The 21,135-nt window shown below is 44.1% G+C and overlaps 2 protein-coding genes across 5 annotated transcripts in view; one reads left to right on the forward strand and one right to left on the reverse strand.

Annotated features, from left to right (window-relative positions):
- Positions 1-21,135, reverse strand: part of RAB37 (RAB37, member RAS oncogene family) — a 133,227-nt gene that overhangs the window by 52,193 nt on the left and 59,899 nt on the right. For both annotated transcript variants that reach the window (XM_053298951.1, XM_053298952.1), the window contains exon 2: positions 16,328-16,438. In XM_053298951.1, coding sequence (XP_053154926.1) covers positions 16,328-16,438 — 111 coding nt within the window. The remainder of the gene's footprint in view (positions 1-16,327; positions 16,439-21,135) is intronic.
- Positions 19,099-21,135, forward strand: part of CD300LF (CD300 molecule like family member f) — a 37,817-nt gene continuing 35,780 nt past the window's right edge. For 2 of the 3 annotated variants that reach the window (XM_053298945.1, XM_053298948.1), the window contains exon 1: positions 19,275-19,546. In XM_053298945.1, the coding sequence (XP_053154920.1) occupies positions 19,486-19,546 (61 nt within the window). In that variant the 5' untranslated portion in view covers positions 19,275-19,485. Of the gene's footprint in view, positions 19,211-19,274; positions 19,547-21,135 lie in introns of those variants that run through there. The other variant, XM_053298946.1, reaches the window with a different exon arrangement.

The following is a 21,135-nucleotide window of genomic DNA, read 5'->3' on the forward strand; positions in this document are numbered from 1 at the left end:
TATAGGAAGATGCTGAAAGGCATCATCTCATACTGCGCAGGAGATGGCAATGATAAACCCCTTCTGTATTCTACCAAAGACTTTTTGTTCCTTCCTGGACCCACTGCTTCTTGCCCTTCTCCCATTTTAAAACTGTGTTAATGTTTTCTCTGATTCTCTTCTACATATGTTTTGTGTGTGTGGTAGTGGTGGTGGTGATGGGAGAGCCAGGTAGAATTCTGGAGATGGTTGTAACAAAAGGTTGATTTTTAAAAAGCCAACAAACTCAGAAAAGCCATTCCATACTGTTGAAAGGCTCCTGGATGATACCAATATATGCCACCTTCTCTTCCAGAAATGATGGAAGCATGTTGTGATCTATTTGATGGTGAGCCTGTAGGCAAGCCCATTATTATATTTTTTTGACTGTACAACACCTACTTTAATGTAATATAATATTAATATAAAGTAATAGTAATTTGTTACTACTATAAGAAATAGTAATACTTTTTATTGCCATTAAAAAAGTCCTGCACCAGGAACAGCCCCTCAGCTCCCTGGAGCTGGCATTATTGTGTCTTGCTTGTGCTCAGCCAGGTGTCAAAAGAACTGACTCAAGTCACTGCAAGCAACAAGCAGACACTTGCTGGGCTACCAAAGCTCTTGCCTCAGTTGCCCAACGAGTATAGATCACATCCAAATATTTTGGGGCCTGTCCCTGCAAGGCCCCAAAACCTCAGAAAGGTTTAGGATTCACTTGCCAATATCCACACTAATTCAGCACACATGGTGTCCAAAAAATAAAGCATGCATGCAGCAGTTACATGCCTACTTCTTACTGAAGCATGTGTGCTTGAGCACACTAGGGGGATTTTAACTTCTCTCCTCTTCCCGCAGAAGCACTTTGCCCAACCCACAATTATGTCCGAGGGTTGTGCAGCCCTCAGGGACATAATTGCAGGTTGTATGGAGTGCTTCCAGAGGAAGGGGGAATGGGTGAAAATAGCCCCCCTGTGTTATTTCAGAAGTGGACATATGTACTTTTGAGGGCTTGTCTGTCTATCCACTGAGAGTTACTATAGTGGACTATAGGCCATGAAAGTTCACACTATTACAATATGTTTGTTTGCCTTTCAAGAACCTTTGATGCTTTTCCTGCTACAGCTGAGCTGACCATTAGCAGTAGAAGTACACTGACCATTAGCAGTACAGTGAATTATCTTTGTTATCTTATATACACTTGAGCTTTGCATAGAAATCTCAGACTGGATCTTTTATATTCCATGGCCTTTTGACCAGTGTCCCTTCTTAACAGGGATTCCCAGATGTTGTTGACTACAACACCCAGAATCCCCAAGCAAAAGCCATTGCAGCTGATAGAGGGAACACTCCTTTTAACCCCAGTGTGTGTGTGTGTGTGTACATATAACAAATGGCATATGTACGCTGTATATGTCAACTGAATATATGTCAACTGAGGAAGGCATGACCTGCCATCTGCTCCACAGAGTGTTCTGCCATAATAAAGTTGTTAGTCCTTGAAGTGACATTTGGCTCTTTCTGTGTTTGCTGTAATAGATGAACATAGCTACTGCTTTGGAATACATCTCCAGAGTCTATGCATCCAAAGCTACCTGTTCACTCTAGTTCAGCACCCCTGAAACCTCCCAGCATTTGAAATCTAATTTATAGTAAAGAGAGAGAAAAGGTGTTTATAATGTAATGAGAGGATTTGTCCTCTTATTCTTTATAAAGCACCATGTACATTGAGATGATGATGATGATGATGATATGACATATGATTGGAGGGAAGATAGAAATAGTTCCTCAAAATGCTATAAAATACAGTACTTTAGAGTACTCAGTCCTTTACCTTTAAAGATCTACCCGGCTCTGGACTGGAGGGCCTGAAAGAGGGCCTGCCATGCACTGAGGCCGTCTTTGGAGGCCTTCTTCCAGGTGTCCTTGCCTTTGGAGATGAACTGAGTGGTCACCAGAGAGAAGGCCTTCTTAGTTGTGGCACCCTGCCTGTGGAATTCTCCACTTAGAGGAGACTTGCTTGGTGCCTACATTATTGTCCTTCAGATGCCAGGTGAACCACTTTTTATTTAACGTGGCACCTTAGGCACCTTTTAATGCGGTGATTCTCTTTATTTAGCAGGGGGAGAGTAACTGGCCCTATCCACCCCCAGCACAGTACCTCCAGTACTCTTTTAGATTGTGAGCCCTTTGAGGACAGGGATCCATCTTATTTATTTATTATTTCTCTGTGTAGACCGCCCTGAGCTGTTTTTGGAAGGGAGGTATAGAAATCTAATAATAATAATTCTTAAAAAAAATTTTTTCCAGGCCTTTTAGAAAGAAGTATTTTAGTGCTGTTTTAACCTCTGTTTTTTAAATATTTTCGATAGCTCTTATTTGTTGTGTGTGTGTGTGTGTGTGTGTGTGTGTGTGTGTGTGTGTGTGTGTAAAACAGAAAGCAGTCTTTAAAAGCTAAAATAAATAAATATACTATATCAATAATTACAACAACCCTATAAATCAGGTCAGCATTATTACTCCCATACTGCTGGGCAGGGAGTGGGGCAGGGCTAAGTAACCTGTATATGTTACTTTATTCATGGCAAAGGCAAAATTTGAATTCCTGGTCCACTGCTCAGCCCATTAGCTACTATGCAATACAAAAATACCCCTTCAAAATGTATTATTTGTCATCCTCTAGTAGGGTCATGTGTCATACTATAATAGATTCCAGAATAGTCTGGAATCATTCACTGAAAAAAGTGAAGCAACTCCTGCCTTAGGGATATTGTGATGTTTCCCATGTAATGTACTCAGGTACTTTGTCTAAAAGGATGAGAAAATTCCAGAGCTGGATTTTGGCACTTCACATGAGTTTTTAGCCCATGACAAAACCTTTCTTGCTGCCAAAGAAACATATTATTTAGTTCTAGTGAGGTCATCAGTTAGGATTTGGAGATAGACAGGTGCACAAACAGAGATGTTCTTGGAGAGTCTCTGCAGAAGGAAACCCAGACAGTTTATTGTGCTTGGAGCCAGGGTTCTCAAACTTGGGTTCCCAGCCGTTGTTGGACTACAACTCCCATCTTCCTCAGCGACAGTGGTCAAAGCCAATCTTCCCTCCAATCTTATGTCATTCATTAAGAAGTTTAAGATGCATGGAGAAGTATGCGTGGAGTGGAGAAAGTGGACCAAGACAAATTTTTCTCCCTCTCACAGCACTAGAACCAGGGGTCATCCCATGAAACTGAAGGTTGGGAAATTTAGGACCAACAAAAAGAAGTCCTTTTTTCACACGGCACATAATTAATCTATGGAATTCTCTGCCATGGGATGTGGTGATGGCCACTAGCTTAGATTGCTTTATAGTGCTTAGACAAATTCATGGAGGATAGGTCTATCAATGGCTACTAGTATGGTGGCTATAGGCCACCTCCAGCCTCAGAGGCATGAAGCCTCTAAATACTAGTTGCAGGGGAGCAACAGCAGGAAGAGAGGGCATGCCCTCACCTCTTGCCTGTGGGCTTCTGGTGGCATCTAGTGGGCCACTGTGTGTAACCAGATGTTGGACTAGATGGGCCTTAGGCCTGATCCAGCAGGGCTATTCTTATGTTCTCTGGCTTAGAGGAAATACACACAAGTTCACCACTACCAGCGCCAGCAGCAGGTCAATTTCTCTAGTTAACATAAGATGGCTATCCGTTTTCCTCTGATTCTAGCAAAAGGTTCCATCCATGCATATTAAGATCATAAGGCCAAAGTAGTTCTAGAAGCTTCCACAAATCCAGAGAGCCAAATGTGTTTATTAGGCTTTATTAACACATGTTGCACCATTCATGATACCAAGCTGGTCATGAATATCCAATGTGTAGCAACGGAGTGCCCCCTTATGCTAATTATTGAAATTGCTGGCCCTGCTATGGATTTCGACTGACTTCTTATTACAAGTTTTAATGGCAGTATCTCCATTTATTTCCTATAGGATGAGGAGAACTTTCCATCCCCAAAAGATGTTTTGGTCTGAATCATGTGCTTCTCTAGACGTGATAGCTTTCCTCAATTAATTAGGGAGAAGAACGCCTCAACAGCCTGTTAAAAGCAACCCAATTCAGTTTTGGTTGGTCTGAGCTTATCCTTAGGGAAGGGGCTCCTCAGACCCTCACCCCATGTATTAGAGCGGTTGGGGTGCAGCTCAACTGCCCCCATCAGCCCTGACCTCCGTGCTGTTCCCGGATGTGTGGGGGCAGGGCTTGGCATCAGTTGGAGATGGAGTCCCAGTGCATTGACTTTTTTGCACCAATTATCCTAATGACCACTAGGGGCATTGGGAGTAAAGATGACAAGTAAGGGTCTCCTTAGCTGTCCCTGCTTGCCTCTATGACCCCTGCCTTGACTCCTCAGTCCTCTTCCTTTCCTCCTAGAGAAAAGACAGAAATTTCTCTCTCTCCCTAACTATTCATTATGTAGCTGATAGATAGGATAGGTCTTTCCTATCCCAAATGTACTTCACCAATAAACTAGTTAAGTAACTTAAAAGCTACAGTGATCTCTGTGTGTGTTTCTCTAAATAGCGGCAACAACTAAACTCTGCACTCTGTAACTGGAGTGGAGGCTTCCTTGGTGCTTTACTAAAATAATCACAAACTCCAAAAGCACCAGCTTCAGCCACATCAGAGTTGTTGAGCCAGGCACAGAGGGGCCACATGGGCGTATGGTGGCATGGGGGCTGATCTCACCTGGCAAGACAAGATGTGATGACCTGGCTGGGGCCTCAAGCGGGCTGGCGGTGGTAAATGTATGCCTCTACATGGCCAGGCCATCTGTGGGCAGGGGGAGAGCCCACAGATCACCAGGGATTCAGTCTCGGGCCCGGAGAGGTCAGAGGGAGGGAAGGGCAGAATGATGAGCACTGCCAAACATGCAGAGGGGTATTTAAAGGAGGGTGTGTCACTGACGAGGGGTGCTGGGGTGAGTGTTCAGGCCCTCCAGGAGAGAGGCTGAGCACAAGCACCAAGCCCGTGCTGGAGGAGGACGAGGGTGGAAAGAACCCCCTCCCTAGTACTCTGGGGCACAGGGGTGCAAAAAGGGGGAGTAAAAAGAGATGTTCCCGGCCAGCAAAGATGGACAAGAACATAAAGACATAATAAAAAGCCCTGCTGGATCAGGCCAAAGTCCCATCTAGTCCTGCATCCTGCTTCATGCAGTGGCCAACCAGGAGGCTTTACACACAGGGCTACTACCCCAAATCTACTTCAGAAGAAAGTGTCTGCGTTCACACACCACCAGCCAAACTTACCCTGAAGTCCCTTTGAGATTTTTGGACCCACTCCACACACAAATCGGGCTTTGTGATGCGAATTCTAGCTTATCTTGATGTATTTCTGAATTTTAAAAAATGCTAGTTTTAAGCTTTTTAAAAAAAAATGCTGGAGAAAATAGGGAGAGGCACTGATGTAGAATCATTAGCATGATAAGAGGGATGTTCTCTTTAGAAATGGAATTATCGCTCTTTAGGAAGCTCTCCCCACCCCCCACCCCCCGCCACTGGCAAGAAGGAAAACACAGAGCATTCCATGTGAACTTGTTTTGATACAAAATCTGAGAGCAGAGGGGAGGGGCTACGTCTCTCAATGCTGCGGGTATAGTTCGAAGTAGCTTCGCTCAACATTTACCCCGAAATGTACCCCGAATCAACAAATACCCCGAAGCATGAAACCATGTGCAAATAACTCCCAGGTGCATCTGGGAAGCCTGCAAGTGTGGGAAAGAGGGCAATGCCCCCTCCATTGTTGTTCCCAGCCCCTGGTTTTCAGGGACATGCCCCCTCAGATCCAGATGGAAATATACAACTATTTAAGCCAGTAACCATTGATTGCCCAATCCTCTATGAATCTGAGCCTGCTTTTGAGCCTGTCTAGATTGGGCACCATCACCACATTTGGTGTCAGCGAAAAGTACTTATTTTACCTTTCATGAATCTCCCAGCATTTAGCTTCAACAGATGACCTGAATTCTAATATTATGAGAGAGGGAAAATATCTCTCTATCCACTTGATTCACACCATGCATAATTTTATACATCTTTATAGTGTCTCCCCTTACCCACCTTCTTTCTAAACCAAAAAGGCCCAAACGTTTCCCATAGGGAGTCAGTCCAGCCCCTGATCATTTTGGTTACCCTTTTCCAGCTCTACAATATCCTTTTTAAGGTGTGACAAACAGAACTGTACATAGTATTCCACATGCAGTTGCACCATACATTTATATAAGGGCATTATTACATCGGCAGATTTATTTTCAATCCTTTTCTTAATGATCACTAGTATGGAATTAGCCTTCTTTACAGCTGCCACACGCTGGGTCGATGTTTTCAGTGAACTGTCTACCATGACCGCAAGATCCTTGGTTGATCACTGCCAACTGAGACCCCATCAACATATTGCCTATGTGGAGTTGGGGTTTTTAGCCTCAAAATTCACTTTACACCAGTGGCAGCTGGTGGTTCCTAGGATGCCGGGTGGGGAGGGGGGCGGGGGCTAGGTAGGACAGGTGATGGGTGGAGCCACAGGTAGTGAGAGGTGGAGCCAATTCTAGACAGCTGCAGAGGTGGAGTCAGGACTAGCAGGTGCCTTAGCAATAACTGGTAAAGTGTAGATTTCTAGCTAACGACTGGGATCAAAATACAAATACACACACAGGCACACAAATCTCAACTGCTCATCAGCAAAGATACACAGAAATATGGAAAACCTGTTGCTATATAGTGCTTAACATGACTACAGTAGTGTGTAGATTTGTATCTAACACAGCAGGATCAAACACAAGCACATAGACACAGGAAAAGAGCTGTACAAGCCACAAGTAACAGAGTCCAGCTACAAAAGGTTGCTTCTGTGGTGAGTAAATGCAATCTGAAGTCACCAGGGCAGCTCTGTCTGCCTGATTATTTCAAAAATGAATACTACTACTAACAAACAACAACAACAACAAAAAGAAAGAACTCTTAGCCAGAATGGTACAGTGGTTAGTGTGGTGGTCTAGATTGGGGAAATCCCAGTTTAAATCTCCATTCATCCATGAAACTCTCTTAGTGACTCTGGGACAGTCATTTTATCTCTCAGCATAACCTTCCTCATAGGGCTGTTGGGAGGATTAATGTAACCATGTGCACCATTCTAGGCTTCTTGGAGGAAGCACAGGCCATACATGTCAAAGTAAATAAATCTATATAAGCCACAGGTAAAGCAGAGACCAGCTACCAAAGTGAAGTACAAAAGCATTGTGAAGGTACTAAGGCAGCTCTGCCTGTCTATCTCAAAAATGCACACATAAATAGGGGGGAAAATCACAGGTTTTTCAAGGATGCTTGCTGCAGCTATGAACCATCTCCTGTAACTTAGAGGATACCATGGTAAGTAAAGATGCATGGGGACACTCTCTCCCTATTCCATGCCTGCTGAACAGCTGGGTGCCACTCTCTGCCCACATTGGGTGCCTACCACTTAGCCCCTGGGTGTCCATCCTAGCAAGCAACAAGTGTTTTTAATAGAGATCATTTCCTTAACCTTTGCTCAATGAACCATAACCGCCAGTGGACATATTAATGTTACAGGTACTGTCCACAATCTAGAGAAAAACCTGGTTAGCTCTCTGCACAGCAAATGTATTTTTAAAATTATTTTGTTCCAACAGAATCCATCCCTTCCTTACATAACCATACCCACATGGAAATCCACTCTGCAATTATTTGAAAAGCAGTTTGGACTCAGAAATCCATGCATATCCTCAAAAAGAACTTTCTGGCTTCTTAAGCTAGTTTCTAATCTAATTAGTCCAGACTTACAGTTTGCTGTTCCTTCCAATGTTTTATGGCATGTCATTTTGGGAATGACACATAATGCTCTGCATACAGATCAGAAAGCAAGGGAGAGAAAGCAGAGGTTGCATTCCTCCCCTCCGAACAAACACAAATAAGCCTGCAAAAGATCAGACTTAACAACAGCCAGCCAGACAGCCTACCTACTTTCTAACCAAAATGGTGATTGGATTCTTCTGAGCATCTGGGGTCTTTTCCCCACCCCCTGGGCACTCTGATTGGCTGTCTGAGAAGTCAATCAGCCTAGTCCCTCTCTGATTGGTTTATTGGGCAGCCCTAGGACACCCACTTTGCAAAACAAAAGTGAGCATGCTTATTGGCTCCTCTCTTATTACTATTACTATTTTAAAAGATCTGGGGCTTTTCATTTATTCTTTGAGGTTGGTGCTACCACTGCTGACCTTACAACTCTTTAAAGCAGCAGCAGCAAGCTGCAGGCAAGAGCAGCAGGGAATAGAGGGAGGCACACAAAATGGAGGCAGAAACAACATGGCTGACAGAGAAATTTAAGTTTTAATTTAAGCCCACTTTGCCCATAGATAAGATCCACCCCCCGCTTTACATTTACTTACACTGAACTGCATCTGCCATTTTAAAGCCCATTCATTTAGGGGTGAAAGATCCTTTTGGAGCTCTTTGAAATCTTGTTCTTACCACTCTGAATAATGTGATGTCATCAGCAAACATGGCCACCTCTCTGCTCACCCCTAGCTCCAGATCATTGATGAGCAATTTTAAAAGCACCAGCGCCAATACAGAATCTTGGGGGACCCTGCTTTGCACATCTCACCTAGAGTCTTGGGAAGAGGTGGTATATAAGAAAAAATTAATAAATAATAAATAAATAAAATCTCTCCACTGAAAAGTTTGTTCATTTTTTCCTGCTCTCTGCTTTCTGTTCACAACCAGTTACAAATCCATAGGAGGATCTGTCCTCTTATCCCATGGCTGCTAAGTTTGTTCAGGAGCCTTTGCGGAGGGACTTTGTCAAAAGCTTTTTGAAAGTCCAAGTATGCAATATCTACCAGATCTCTACTATCTATATGCTTGTTGGCACTTCCCATAAATTCTAGGTTAGTGAGACAAGAGTTACCCTTGCAGAAGCCATGTTGGTGCTTCCTCAGCAATGCTTGATTATTTTCTCTCTAATGATGCTTTCTATCAACTTACCTGGAACAGACATTAGACTGACTGGGCTGTTGTTACCCCCTAGATCTCTTTTTAAAAACTGGAGTTACATGGCCTCTTTCCAGAGGCTGTTTTTAGGAATGAGTTACATATTTTTGTTAAGAGATCAATCAGAAATGTCACCTTGGAGTTCTTTAAGGACTCTTTTATGGATAACATCCATGCCCTGGTGATTTTATTTTTAATTTGCCTCTAAGACCTAGAATGCCATCTCTTATCACCTCTATTTGCCTCAGTTCCACAGACTCCCTTCCGGAAAAGGCCATTTCATGGATAGGTATCTACCTTATATCTTCAGATGCAAAGTAGTTGCAAAAGTACAGATGCAAAAGTTTTGTGGCTCTTCACTTTGCATTGTCAGTGCGTGTGCATATAGCAAAATATGGGTTATACTTATGTATACTTATGTGGGTAAAATGTGTCAGGAAATGACATCCTGTAATGAAATGACATGTTTAGCATGCTAGAGAGTAAATGTTTAACAGCTGTTCTTCTTCTCCCACACACCATTTTGCCCTTACAAATGGAAGACATCTACCTTAACCCACACTCTCCCCAGAGAACACAATCACCACTTCTGCATCACAGAAAGAGAGAACTTCTCATTAAAATGCCTTAGATTTGACACAAGGGGGCAGACATGCTCTTTTGAGCCTACTTTAGCTAGTATTAACACTCTTGCAGGGAAAGATGTGTGGTACACTGCTGTTCCTTTAAAAGTACTGTAAATAAATAAACATAGATGTAGGACTGGACAATTTCCAGGAAATTTCTCATACTTAATTTTTCTGTAGAACATTTTCAATTTTTAAAAACTCATTGCTTCATAACACATATTAGTAATAATGAATGGGTGAGGCCAATTCAATATTACCAAGCTTGGCAATTTCAAGCTTGTGACTAACGTTTTTCAGGTGATTATCTTCAGGAAGCGTGTGAGACAGTACACATATGTTTTATTGATTTATTGACTAATCCTATAAAATAATATTTTCATCTATTACCATAAAAAGTTTTGATTTTGTTTCAATATAACATTTAAGCCATATTGTGTCGTTATTGATCCCCTACTCCCACCACCCAGTAAATATTTCAGTTCAACAACTTGGCTTCTTGAAAAATGTTGAGAAACAGCATGGGAAATTAATATGGTGCGTTTTACAAAACTAAAAATACAGGTCAAATAACATGCCAAATCAGACCACAATCTATTCAGGGCATCAGGAACATTTGCACACTAAGTGTTTCTGAGAAAAACTAAGCAATTTTTATGCAAATGGGGAAAAAATCCAGTTCAAATATTTCCAGAAACCACATCTCTGTAAATAAATAATTTTTGCCTTCCATCATAATCTTTCTCCTAGGTGTTAGTTCTGCAAAAAATTCACAGGTATTTATTTTTAAGAGCAAAAATCAGCCTCTAGCAATCTAACCAAGAGGTTAGGAATTCTTCTACGCCTTTATTCCTTTAATACACTCAGCCAGATTAAGAAAAGGAATTTCTACTGTTAATTTTCACCAAACAGTTGAACAAGCAGTCTATAATATTTTGGAGCAACCATCTAAAGTCACGGGGTGACTCCTGGAGCAACTCCTGCAGGTATAACATGAAAAAGGTGGCACAAGCTCCGAGGGAACTCTGCCTCGGAGCTGGAGGACTGTGCTCAAGGGCTCCCCCGCAAGCAAGTTGTTATACACAGGGCACATTTATACAGTGTATGCAGTTATGGGAAACCAATTACAGAAAATCCAGAAATCACAGATTTTGGCAAGCAGGATCTAGCATGTTACCTGAGTTCACAGGTGCCTGGTTTGGAGACTTTCTATGGAAGATTTATGCAGCGATGGGGTGAGATAGTCAAGAATTGTGGGATATTTCTAAGGGCATCACACACATAGGTGCCAAAGTGAGGAAGAGGAAAGTTACAGACCTGGTTGGGTGTGTACTCTGCAGGGTGCCTCCTCTGTGCTGGGGTGATGCAGAAGCAGATGGAGTCCCAGGCTGAGAGTGGAATCCATCAAGGCAGGAGAGGAGGGAAGGCAGCAAGCAAAAGGCAGGAGCAAGGTGAGGCAGGGCAAGGCAGGCAAGCTAGGATCACAAGGCAGGCAGGAAGACCGTGTGAGCAGCAGCAGTCAAGCAGGACTCCTCTGGCTGCTCAGACCAAGGGGCCCTTGGTCTGTCTAGGAGGAAGCTTTTGTGAGTGGTTGCAGTCCTAACCCATTAGAGGGGCAAAGAGAAGATGAGAAGGTGCCTTCACTCTCTCCAAAAGTCCTTCCTTAACTAAGCTGAAATGGTGACATGGACATTCAATCCTGGCCTCGGGAACCCTATTCGGGGTTTGATACTTCATAGTGAAGGATACTTCACATGTAGAAAGCAGCAAATGTGCACACCCTAAACAATGCAATGCATGAAACAGCCACGCGTTGGGGTGTGTGCACATGACTGCTTTGCTCATAGCTGCTGCTTTTCTCCCTTGATCTAAGGAGTCTGTGGCGGCTGTTCCATGCCTGTGGCAAATGGGTCATGGGAGGCATTGGAAATGAAAAGGCAGCAAAGCCAATGGTACGAGGCAGGTGAATTTTTAATAGCTACAAAACAAGTGGACGGCCCCATATCTGTATGATTGATTCTCATTACCTTCTCCAGTATGAACTTGCCCAAATGTTCTGCTCTTTAGCTGAATTGTTGCTCAGGGTCCTGCCTTTTTCTGAAGTATGATTGGCAATGACCCGGGAAGGGCCTTTCATCAGTGGCAAGTACCTCTTGAAAAATGGCTTAAGTGGGGGGGGGGCTGCTAGACCTCCAAGGGGAAGGCATTCCATAGGGAGAGCATTCCATAGCCTAGGCTATAAAATGCTCTTCCCCTGGTGGCCCAGTAGGCCCCCACACAAGCCATTTTTCACCAAGAAAAAATTCTTGTGCCAGCAGGGGTTTTCCAAGGAATGGCTTATGAGTGCTGTTGCTGGGCTTCATTCTGTTCTCTTTAAGGCTATTCAGATGATCGCCCCACCCCCGCCCCGGGCGAGGATGGCCGGGGGTGGGACAAAGGCAGGGTTTCACCTACCCTCCCCCCAGACAATCTTCTGCCAGGGTAGAAGGGTAGGCCCCTATCCCGGTGCTGCACATGAGCAACCTACCCAGGCTAGGCTGCTCTAGCTGCGGTTAGGCTGCTCGTGAGAATAGCCTTTTTGTCTTATGATTACATGTTGTTTGGGCTGGATTATATTTGATGTATTTTTAATTATATGTTTATTGTGTTCTAATTGTGCACTTTTTCAGTTGGTTGTACACCATCTTGATTTGGAAACATGGCATAAAATTGTAATAACTAACTAACCAACCAACTAACTAAAACTATTCTCTGTAGTCCTACTATGGATTATTTAAACCTTTCATTTCTTTAGTTTTGCCTTACTGTGAGGCCAAGTTGTGTAAGCAAAAAGCACAACTGGGAGAGCAGCCAATGTTAACGTGATCATTAATTGGGTAGGACAAACATCCTACCCAGGTTCAGGAGCTGTGCAGACTCCCGTTTCGTGATCCTTTGTGAGTAAAAAGCAGGTGGGGAGCAGGGGAAGTGATCGTGTGCAAGGCTTGCTTGAGAGCATAAGAACAGCCCTGTTGGACAGCCTATCCTGTCTCACACCGTGGCCCACTAGATGCCTCTGGGAAGCGCACAGTCAAGAGGTGAGGGCATGCCTCTCTTCTGCTGCTGCTCCCCTGCAACTGGTACTTAGAGGCACCTTGCCTGAGGCTGGAGGTGGCCTATAGCCACCAAACTAGTAACCATTGATAGGCCACTTTTAGAGCCACCCAAACTAGTGGCCATCACCACATATCGTCACAGAGAATTCCATAGATTAATTATGTGCTGTGTGAAAAAATACTTCCTTTTGTCAGTCCTAAATTTCCCGACCTTCAGTTTCATGGGAAGGCCCCTGGTTCTAATGTTGAGAGAGAGGGTGAAATTTTTTTTCTCTGTCCACTCTCTCTACTCCATGCATAATTTTATATACCTCAATCATGTCTCTCTGTAGGTGCCTCTTTTCCAAACTAAAGAGCCGTAGATGCTCCAGGCCCCTGATCATCATGGTTGTCCTCTTCTGCACCTTTTCCAGGTCTACAATATTCTTCTTAAGATATGATGACCAGAACTGTATGTAATACTCCAAATGTGGCTGCACCATAAATTTGTATATGGGCATTATACTACTAGCATTTTAATTTTCAATCCCCTTCCAAATGATCCCTAGCATGGAATTTTCCTTTTTCACAGCTGCCGCACACTAAGTCGACACTTTCAATGAGGTGTCAACCATGACCCCAAGATCTCACTCTTGGTCAGTCACTGACAGCTCAGACACCATCAGCTTATATGTGAAGTTGAGGTCTTTGCCCCAATATGTATCACCTTACACTTGCTTATATTGAACCACATTTGCCATTTTGTTGCCCACAGTTTGGATATATCCCTTTGAAGCTCCTCACAATCTGTTTTGGATTTCACTACTACCCTAAATAGCTTAGTGTCATCTGCAAATTTGGCCACTTCGCTATTTACTCCAACTTCTAGATCATTTATGAACAAGTTAAAGAGCACTGGTCCCAATACAGATCCCTGGGGGACCCGACTTCTTACTTCCCTCCATTGTGAAAACTTTCCATTTATTCCTACCCTCTGTTTCCTGTCCTTCAACCAGTTACCAATCCACATACAAACCTGTCCCTTTATCTCATGTCAAAAGCTTTTTGGAAGTCCAAGTAGACTATATCAACTGGACCACCTTTGTGGTATTAACATGCCTGTTAATACTCTCAAAGAACTCCAAAAGGTTAATGAGGCAAGACCTGCCCTTGCAGAAGCCATGCTGTTTCTCCTTCAGCAAGGCCTGTTCTTCTATGTGTTTTAATGATTTTGTCCTTAAGTATGCTTTCTATCAATTTACTTGGCACCGAAGTTAAGCTAACCAGCCTGTAATTTCCCGGATCCCTCCTGGATCCCTTTTTGAAAATTGGAGTTACATTCGCTGCTTTCCAGTCCTCTGGGACAGAGTCTGACTATAGGGATAAGTTGCATATTTTTACTAGCAGATCAGCAATTTCACATTTGAGTTCCTTCAGAACTCTTGGGTGGATGCCATCTGGCTCTGGTGATTTCTTAATTTTTAGTTTCTCAAGACAGTTTAGAACATCCTCTCTCATCACCTCAAATTGACCCAGTTCTTCAGCCTCCAAGCCTGAGAAGCTCAGAGAGGGTCTATGTCCCCCAGGTGACAAGCACTCTAGGTGCCCATCTCTGTGTCAGTGTGATCTGCAAGCAGAGACACAACATCCTGCCAGCTGAGTATGGTTAAGTACCAGAACATTAGACAGGTGGTTGTTCTTTTTGTTTGAAAACCTGCAACCTTGAAATAAGTGTCTGAGCCACCGGATGCTAGGATGTTTGCCTATCTCCAAGAAAAAGAATTTCTGACATCTGACTGTGTCTTTTTCTGTGCTTGCTGCTAAATTTGCAAACCTCTTCTCTATAAGGGAAACAGCCAGCTTTTGTGTATAGCTAACTTAGTGGGGTGGTTAGGAGTGCACAGGACCACCAGTGGCAGTTCAGTTCAAATTTGTATTGAATTTAAATGGAACTGTTGCTCTTCAAACCAGTTCATTAGAATTGTTAGGGCAGTTCAGTTTTTCTACACACAAACCTGGTTGAACCAGTTTGGCCCAGTTCGGGATGGCCCGGGTCCGGTCCGGATTGAACCAGTTCAGCCTGGTTTGACAGGTTTGGGATGCTTGTAAAGCAGAATCCGGCAGAGATTCCCCTGTGCAAGCATCGGGGGATCCCTAGAAAGTTAAATTGTGTTGAAAAGAGTGGCGGGTGGACACTTTAGGCATGCTGGCTTCGCTGTGGCACCATGGCACTGTCAGTGGTGGCTATGGAGGTCTGGCAGCAGCTCCTCCAAGCCCCACCGGTGCTCCCCATCAGTGCAGGCCTAGAGGAACCACCACCATCCCGTCTGCACACCTAAGGTGACCTCCTGCCCCCACTGCCACTCTTTTCAATGTGATTTTACTTGCTAGGGCTCCCCTGATGCTTGTAAAGGGGAATCCTTACAAATCCAGTCAAACCAGGCTGAACTGGTTTGATCCAAACCGGACCTGTTCCACTCTGAACTCGGACCAGCCCCCTATTTGGGGGCTCGAACCGGCTGAACCGGCTTGAACTAGTTGAACCAATTCTGCACACCCCTAGGGGTGGTACTTTGTCATAGGAGAGGATTTTTGAAGTTACGCTTTCCAGAATGTTACTTTTGTATTAGTTTAGCTTTGTTAGTTGAGACCATGCTGCATAGCTCCTAGGAGCATGCACAATTCACCATGCTGCAAGCTAAGCCTTTAATTTTTGAACTGCAACTTAAGACCTAAGATCTGCCTCCTGTCTATCACCAGACAGGAAGAAAGGTACCTCGCTTGTACATTTTAACCATTTGGCCTTATTTACCTATACATTGCCCTGCTTTTTAAATCTATTTAAATAAAATAAATTTTGATAGTTTTTAACTTGATCTGGGCTGGAAACATGCTCCATTCTATCTTCCTCTGTGCTTGCTCTGGCTACACGCTCTTTAAAGAGGTTTTCAGGCATTTTGCTATGAACAAGGAAGATTTCAAAGTTATTTTTGTCTCATAGGAAGTGGTGACAGCTCTGCCAAGGAATTTCAACGAACTTGGGGGAGGTGCGGAGGAGGCAGCCCTCTCCCTCTTCACGACACCAGCCGACTGACTAGCAACCTCAAGGACCTTCTCCTCTCCTGTGTTAGAGCTGGCAGAATGGCCATGATTTCCTTCATTATATCAGTGGTGGCAACACACAGGGGTGAGAGGAAAGGCATAGAGGAAGGGATGGGAAATAGCTGGAAGAGCACAGAGCTGTGCGGGAGCATGATGTACATAGAACCGGGCGCTGCTATCCAACTCATCTGTGGTGTACTGAGCAGGGCTGGGTTTTTTTCTTAAGTTGGGGTAGCAACTCATTAGAATGTCTGAATGTGCAGAAATAGATACTGAAAGCAATAACAATGTTGAAGTTGACAAGCCACTCTTCTTATGATTGGTTTCACTTACCCCAGCACCCCACCTGGTGTTATTGCAGAAGAAGCTAGCTAACTGTCAGAACTTCCTAGAGACATTTCCTGTGGTCTCAAGGCCTTCCTCTCTTAAGTCACAATTCTCTTACATGCCTAGAATAGCTGAGTTGCTCTTACGGTAAATCCGATGCCAACAGTAGCAGAAAAAGAGCCTGGTATGAACTTGCCCTGGTCAAATTGAACCAGCAGCGACGTCTTCCCCACTCCACTGTCTCCAACCAAGATAGTCTGCAGAAATGAAATGGAAAAGGGCAGATTAGTGTCTCTTGGTGAATGATGGTCTTAAGGGACTAAAGATATTTTTTTGTCCCGGGATCTCCTTTCTGCTTTGATTTATGGTTTCTCTCTGCCACATAACATGGCAAGATGCCCGGAAGAGACCTCTCCTTAGTTATTTCACCCAATCTTCTTCAATGTAGCAAGATTCACAAGATCTAAACCATCCCTGAGATAAGTTTATTTAGCCTCTAATTTGATCTTCTGCTGGACCACTAATTTTATGGCTGTTAAAAAGGTTTGATTATTATGTATTTATTTATTAATTACATTTATAAACCTCCCCATCCAAAGGCTTTGGGCGGTGTACAACAACTTTAAAAAGACATAAAAACACACATTGTAAAACACAGTGCTAAAAACGATATAAAAACAATTAAAAAACAATTAAAAACAATTAAAATACTTTTAAAAACACTTTACAAACCTTGGAAGGCCAGGCCAAACAAATACGTTTTTAGGGCTATCTTGAAGGCCAACAGTGAGCCTAAACTGTGGATTTCTGACGGGAGTGCATTCCATAGGCCAGGAGCAGCTAGAGAAAAGGCCCGGTTCCACATCGCCACCAGATTTACCAGTGGTAACTGGAGATGGACCTCTCCAGATGACCTCAACAAGTGATGGGGATCATACCGAAGAAGGCGTTCTCTAAGGTAGCCCAGACCCAAGCCATTCAGAGCTTTAAAGGTAATAACCAGCACTTTGTATTTTGCCCGGAAACATATCCGCAGCCAGTGCAACTGTTTTAAGACAGGCATAATATGGTCTCTCCGGATTACCCCAGAGACCAATCTGGCTGCCGCATTTTGAACTAACTGAAGTTTCTGAATGATGTACAAAGGCAGACCCACGTAGAGCACATTGTAGTAGTTGAGCCTGGAGGTTACCAGATGATGCACCACTGTTTTGAGACTGTTCTCTTCAAGGACTGGATGCAGCTGTTGAATCAGCCGAAGCTGATAGAAAGCGCTCCTGGCCATAGCCTCCACCTGAGATACCCTGGTGAGGCCTGGATGCAAGAGCACTCCCAAGCTGTGTGCCCGTTCCTTCTGGGGGAGTGTAACCCCATCCAGCACAGGAAGATCTAACTCATCCCTTAAATTCCAATACCCCACAATAAACACCTCCATCTTGCTTGGATTCAGCTTCAATTTTTCATGCCTCCTCCAGCCCACGGTTAAATGTAAATATTAAAAAGCATTGGTGACAGAATGGAGCCCTGAGGTACTCCATATAATAGCTTCCATTTTAAAGAGGAACTGTCACCAAGCTCCACCATCTGGAATCTTCCTGAGAGATAGGAGCGGAACTACTGCAAAGCAATGCCTCCTACCCCCAATTCCCCCAGGCAATCCAGAAGGATACCATGGTCAATGGTATCAAACGCCACTGAGAGATCCAAAAGAACCAACAGAGTTACATTCCCTCTGTCAATTCCCCTGTAAAAGTCATCCATCAGGCTGACCAAGGCAGACTCAACCCCGTAGCCCACTCTAAAGCCAGTTTGAAATGGGTCTAGATAATCAGTTTCCTCCAAAACCACCTGGAGCTGGTTAGCCACCACTCTCTCAATCACCTTGCCCAACCATGGGAGATTGGATAACTATCCTATAACTATCCATCACTGAGGGATCTAGGGAAGACTTCTTAAGAAGTGGTCTAATCATTGCCTCTTTAAAACAAGGAGGCATCCTACCCTCCCTCAGCAATGAGTTAAAGATATTAACTAGGCTATTTCCAACAATCTCCCTGCTAGATAGAAGCAGCCAAGTCAGGCAAGGATCCAGAGAACAGGTGGTAGGCCACATTGCCTCAAGCAGCTTGTCCACGTCTTCAGGCAACACAGATTGAAACTGATCCAATCTAATACTGCAAGAGGGATTGCTGGACACCACCTTAGTACTCTGAAGAAACAGTGGAGTCCAAGTCTGCCTGAATACAAGTGATTTTGTCTGCAAAGAACCCATTAAAAGCATCACAGCAGAACAAAGACCCTGGGGAATTGTTTGAATTGGAAGGAGCCTGAATCAAACTCCTCACAACCCGGGACAGCTCTGCTGGATGCGAACCCGCAGAAGCAATGCGCGCAGACCAGAATTGGTTTTTTGCCGCATGCACTGCCTCCGCATAAACCTTCAAATGGGCTCTATGCTGTGTCCTGTCACATTCAAGCCAAGTTCTCCATTTGCGCTCCAGTTGTCTACCTTGCTGCTTCAGACCCGGTAACTCCTCTGTATACCAAGGGGCCACTTTTAAAGCAGATCCGAAGGAATGCTTAGGAGCGATCGTGTCTACTGCCCTGGTGAGTTCCCTATGCCAGGTTCCCACCTGGTGGAAGAAGCTGGGCCCAAACTGGGCCACTAGCCTCCCCCATCCAGGTCTCAGTTATACAAACCAGGTCCACTCCCTCATCCATGATCCATGGCCCTGTTCCCAAACTCCACACTTTCAGCTGAAGATCTGAATAGAGAGAATGTGTGTGGTTAGACACTCCCCCTGGCTTCAGAAACCTTGAAAAAAGCACAGTCCCTAACTGTGTATCCCTAATGTATGTGTGTGGCCTTAAATGACAAAGGATGAAGCACTTCACAGCTGCACATGGTTGGTGAAATTTTATCTCGAGAGTTTTCTGAATTACTTTCACTTCTGGATTCGCTGCTGTGGCGAACAGGCCCAGTGGAATGGATTGTCTGCATAGCCTGTGTGTGCGTGCCCTTGGCTCAGGTGGGTTCGGGGGGCCGGGGTATGATGAAGTTCTTTCTTGAGATTGCAGGATTTCAGCCACTAATGATACTGCTCTCCTTCCTCAATATTTTGAGGAAGAGAGCCTGCCACAATATCCTCAACTGGGTTGGGAAAGCAGAAGTAGTTCCAGTCTACTTACCATAAGCTACGTAGCATGCAAATATTGGAGTAAGAAAAGTCGTCTTAAAAGGAAATAGTTTTGCCTGATAGCATCCAAAAGAGCAGATGTAGAAACAAGACAATCTGAGTTTGTGATGACTGTCAGCATGCTGCAACTACACTTGATGGGAGGAATTTTCCTCATGCTCTTAAAAGGTAAGATGTATTTGTTTTCCTGAAGGGAACATAGACAGATAGAGAGAACTGGGGTCCTTACGAAGGAGAGATTTTCCCTGGAGTCTAGAGACACCCAAATCCTCTGCCAGTGATTAGGTGTTCTACAGGCCAGTCCTTTCATGTTTACTCAGAAAGAAGCCCTGCAGGGTTTAATAGGACTTACTCCCATGTAAGTGTGCATAGGATTGCAGCCTTAGAGATACAAGAAGCAGATGCATAGTGCTTTCAGGTGCTTCATATGTATTATCTTCAGAGGTGCACCTAGGTAATTTTGGAGCCCAGACCTAAAGGCCTTTGGATAGTGGTGTGCACGGAACCGTAGAGGTGCGGTTCGACGCTGGGGGTGGTGGCTCTTTAAGGGTGGGGATTTGACACATTTTGCTAATATTAGAACAGTGTGGAAGATCCATGAGAAAAAAAAGATGCATAACGTTGTGTATACAAACAATAATTTACCTGTATATACAGTAAGGGCAAACACCCCCATTGTCACAACACTACTAGCCCTCTTGTTAGCAACTGTAGCTTGTTAACTGCTACTCCTGATAACAGGGCAAAGAGGCACCTTTGCTAGGAGACTTAGCTAGGTAGATGCTTAACCTCCACCCCCCCCACACACCCCACACTTCCCCCACCGGCACTCTGTTTCTTGCAAAGTTTTTGGGGCAGCAGCATATCTCCCTGCTGCCCCTGCCCTCATTCCGAGCTGGAAGCAGCCGAATGTACCGTCTGCGCGTGTGCCCAGCTGGCCCCCCTCATCAAACCTTTGAGCCACATTTGAACTGGTTTGGAGGCCTCTACAATGGCCTCCGGACCGGTTCGTGCACATCTCTACCTTTGGAGGGCCCCCCGTCCACTGCAAATTAAGCATCATCATGCATTGCTCCGCCAGGTGACCACACCAACTGGGACAGACTAAAAAGAATTTGGGGCCCCCCCAGGGGCTGTGGAGGCCCTGGACTTCGGCCCCAAAGTCCAGGGGTAAGACCGCCTCTGATTATCTTGTCAAAATTCCTACTTCAGTCCTGTAAGGTGAGGAATTATCCTCATAATGCAGATAGGGGCTGTGACTGAGAGGGAGTATCTAGCTTTTGATCAACTATCTTACCTCGCAGCAGGGGTAACAGCTGAACTGGGAACTTTCTGATTTGTAGCTCAGTCCCCTAGGCATCATGCTACATAATCTCTTCCAAAAATCCTATTTTTGAATCGCATGTAGAAACATTTTAAAGTCATTGCCACTATATTGTATAAGTTGCAAAGAGATATCCAGAATAAAGTGCTCATGAATAGTCCCACTGAAATGAATGGGACAAGTTAGTCATTACCACCAATGTGATCCATTTATTTCCATGGGATGGCTCGTGAATAATTTAGTCAAGATGCCAGCCGTTGTTTATAGATTCTGGAGTTAAATGCAATTTTAAAAAACTTGTTTACACCAACCTTTAACTTAATTAGCAGAATTTGACACATTTTGCTAATATTAGAACAGTGTGGAAGATCCATGAGAAAAAAAAGATGCATAACATTGTGTACACAAACAATAATTTACCTGTATATACAGT

This window comes from Hemicordylus capensis, chromosome 2, assembly GCF_027244095.1.
Source record: "Hemicordylus capensis ecotype Gifberg chromosome 2, rHemCap1.1.pri, whole genome shotgun sequence".
NCBI lineage: Eukaryota > Metazoa > Chordata > Lepidosauria > Squamata > Cordylidae > Hemicordylus > Hemicordylus capensis.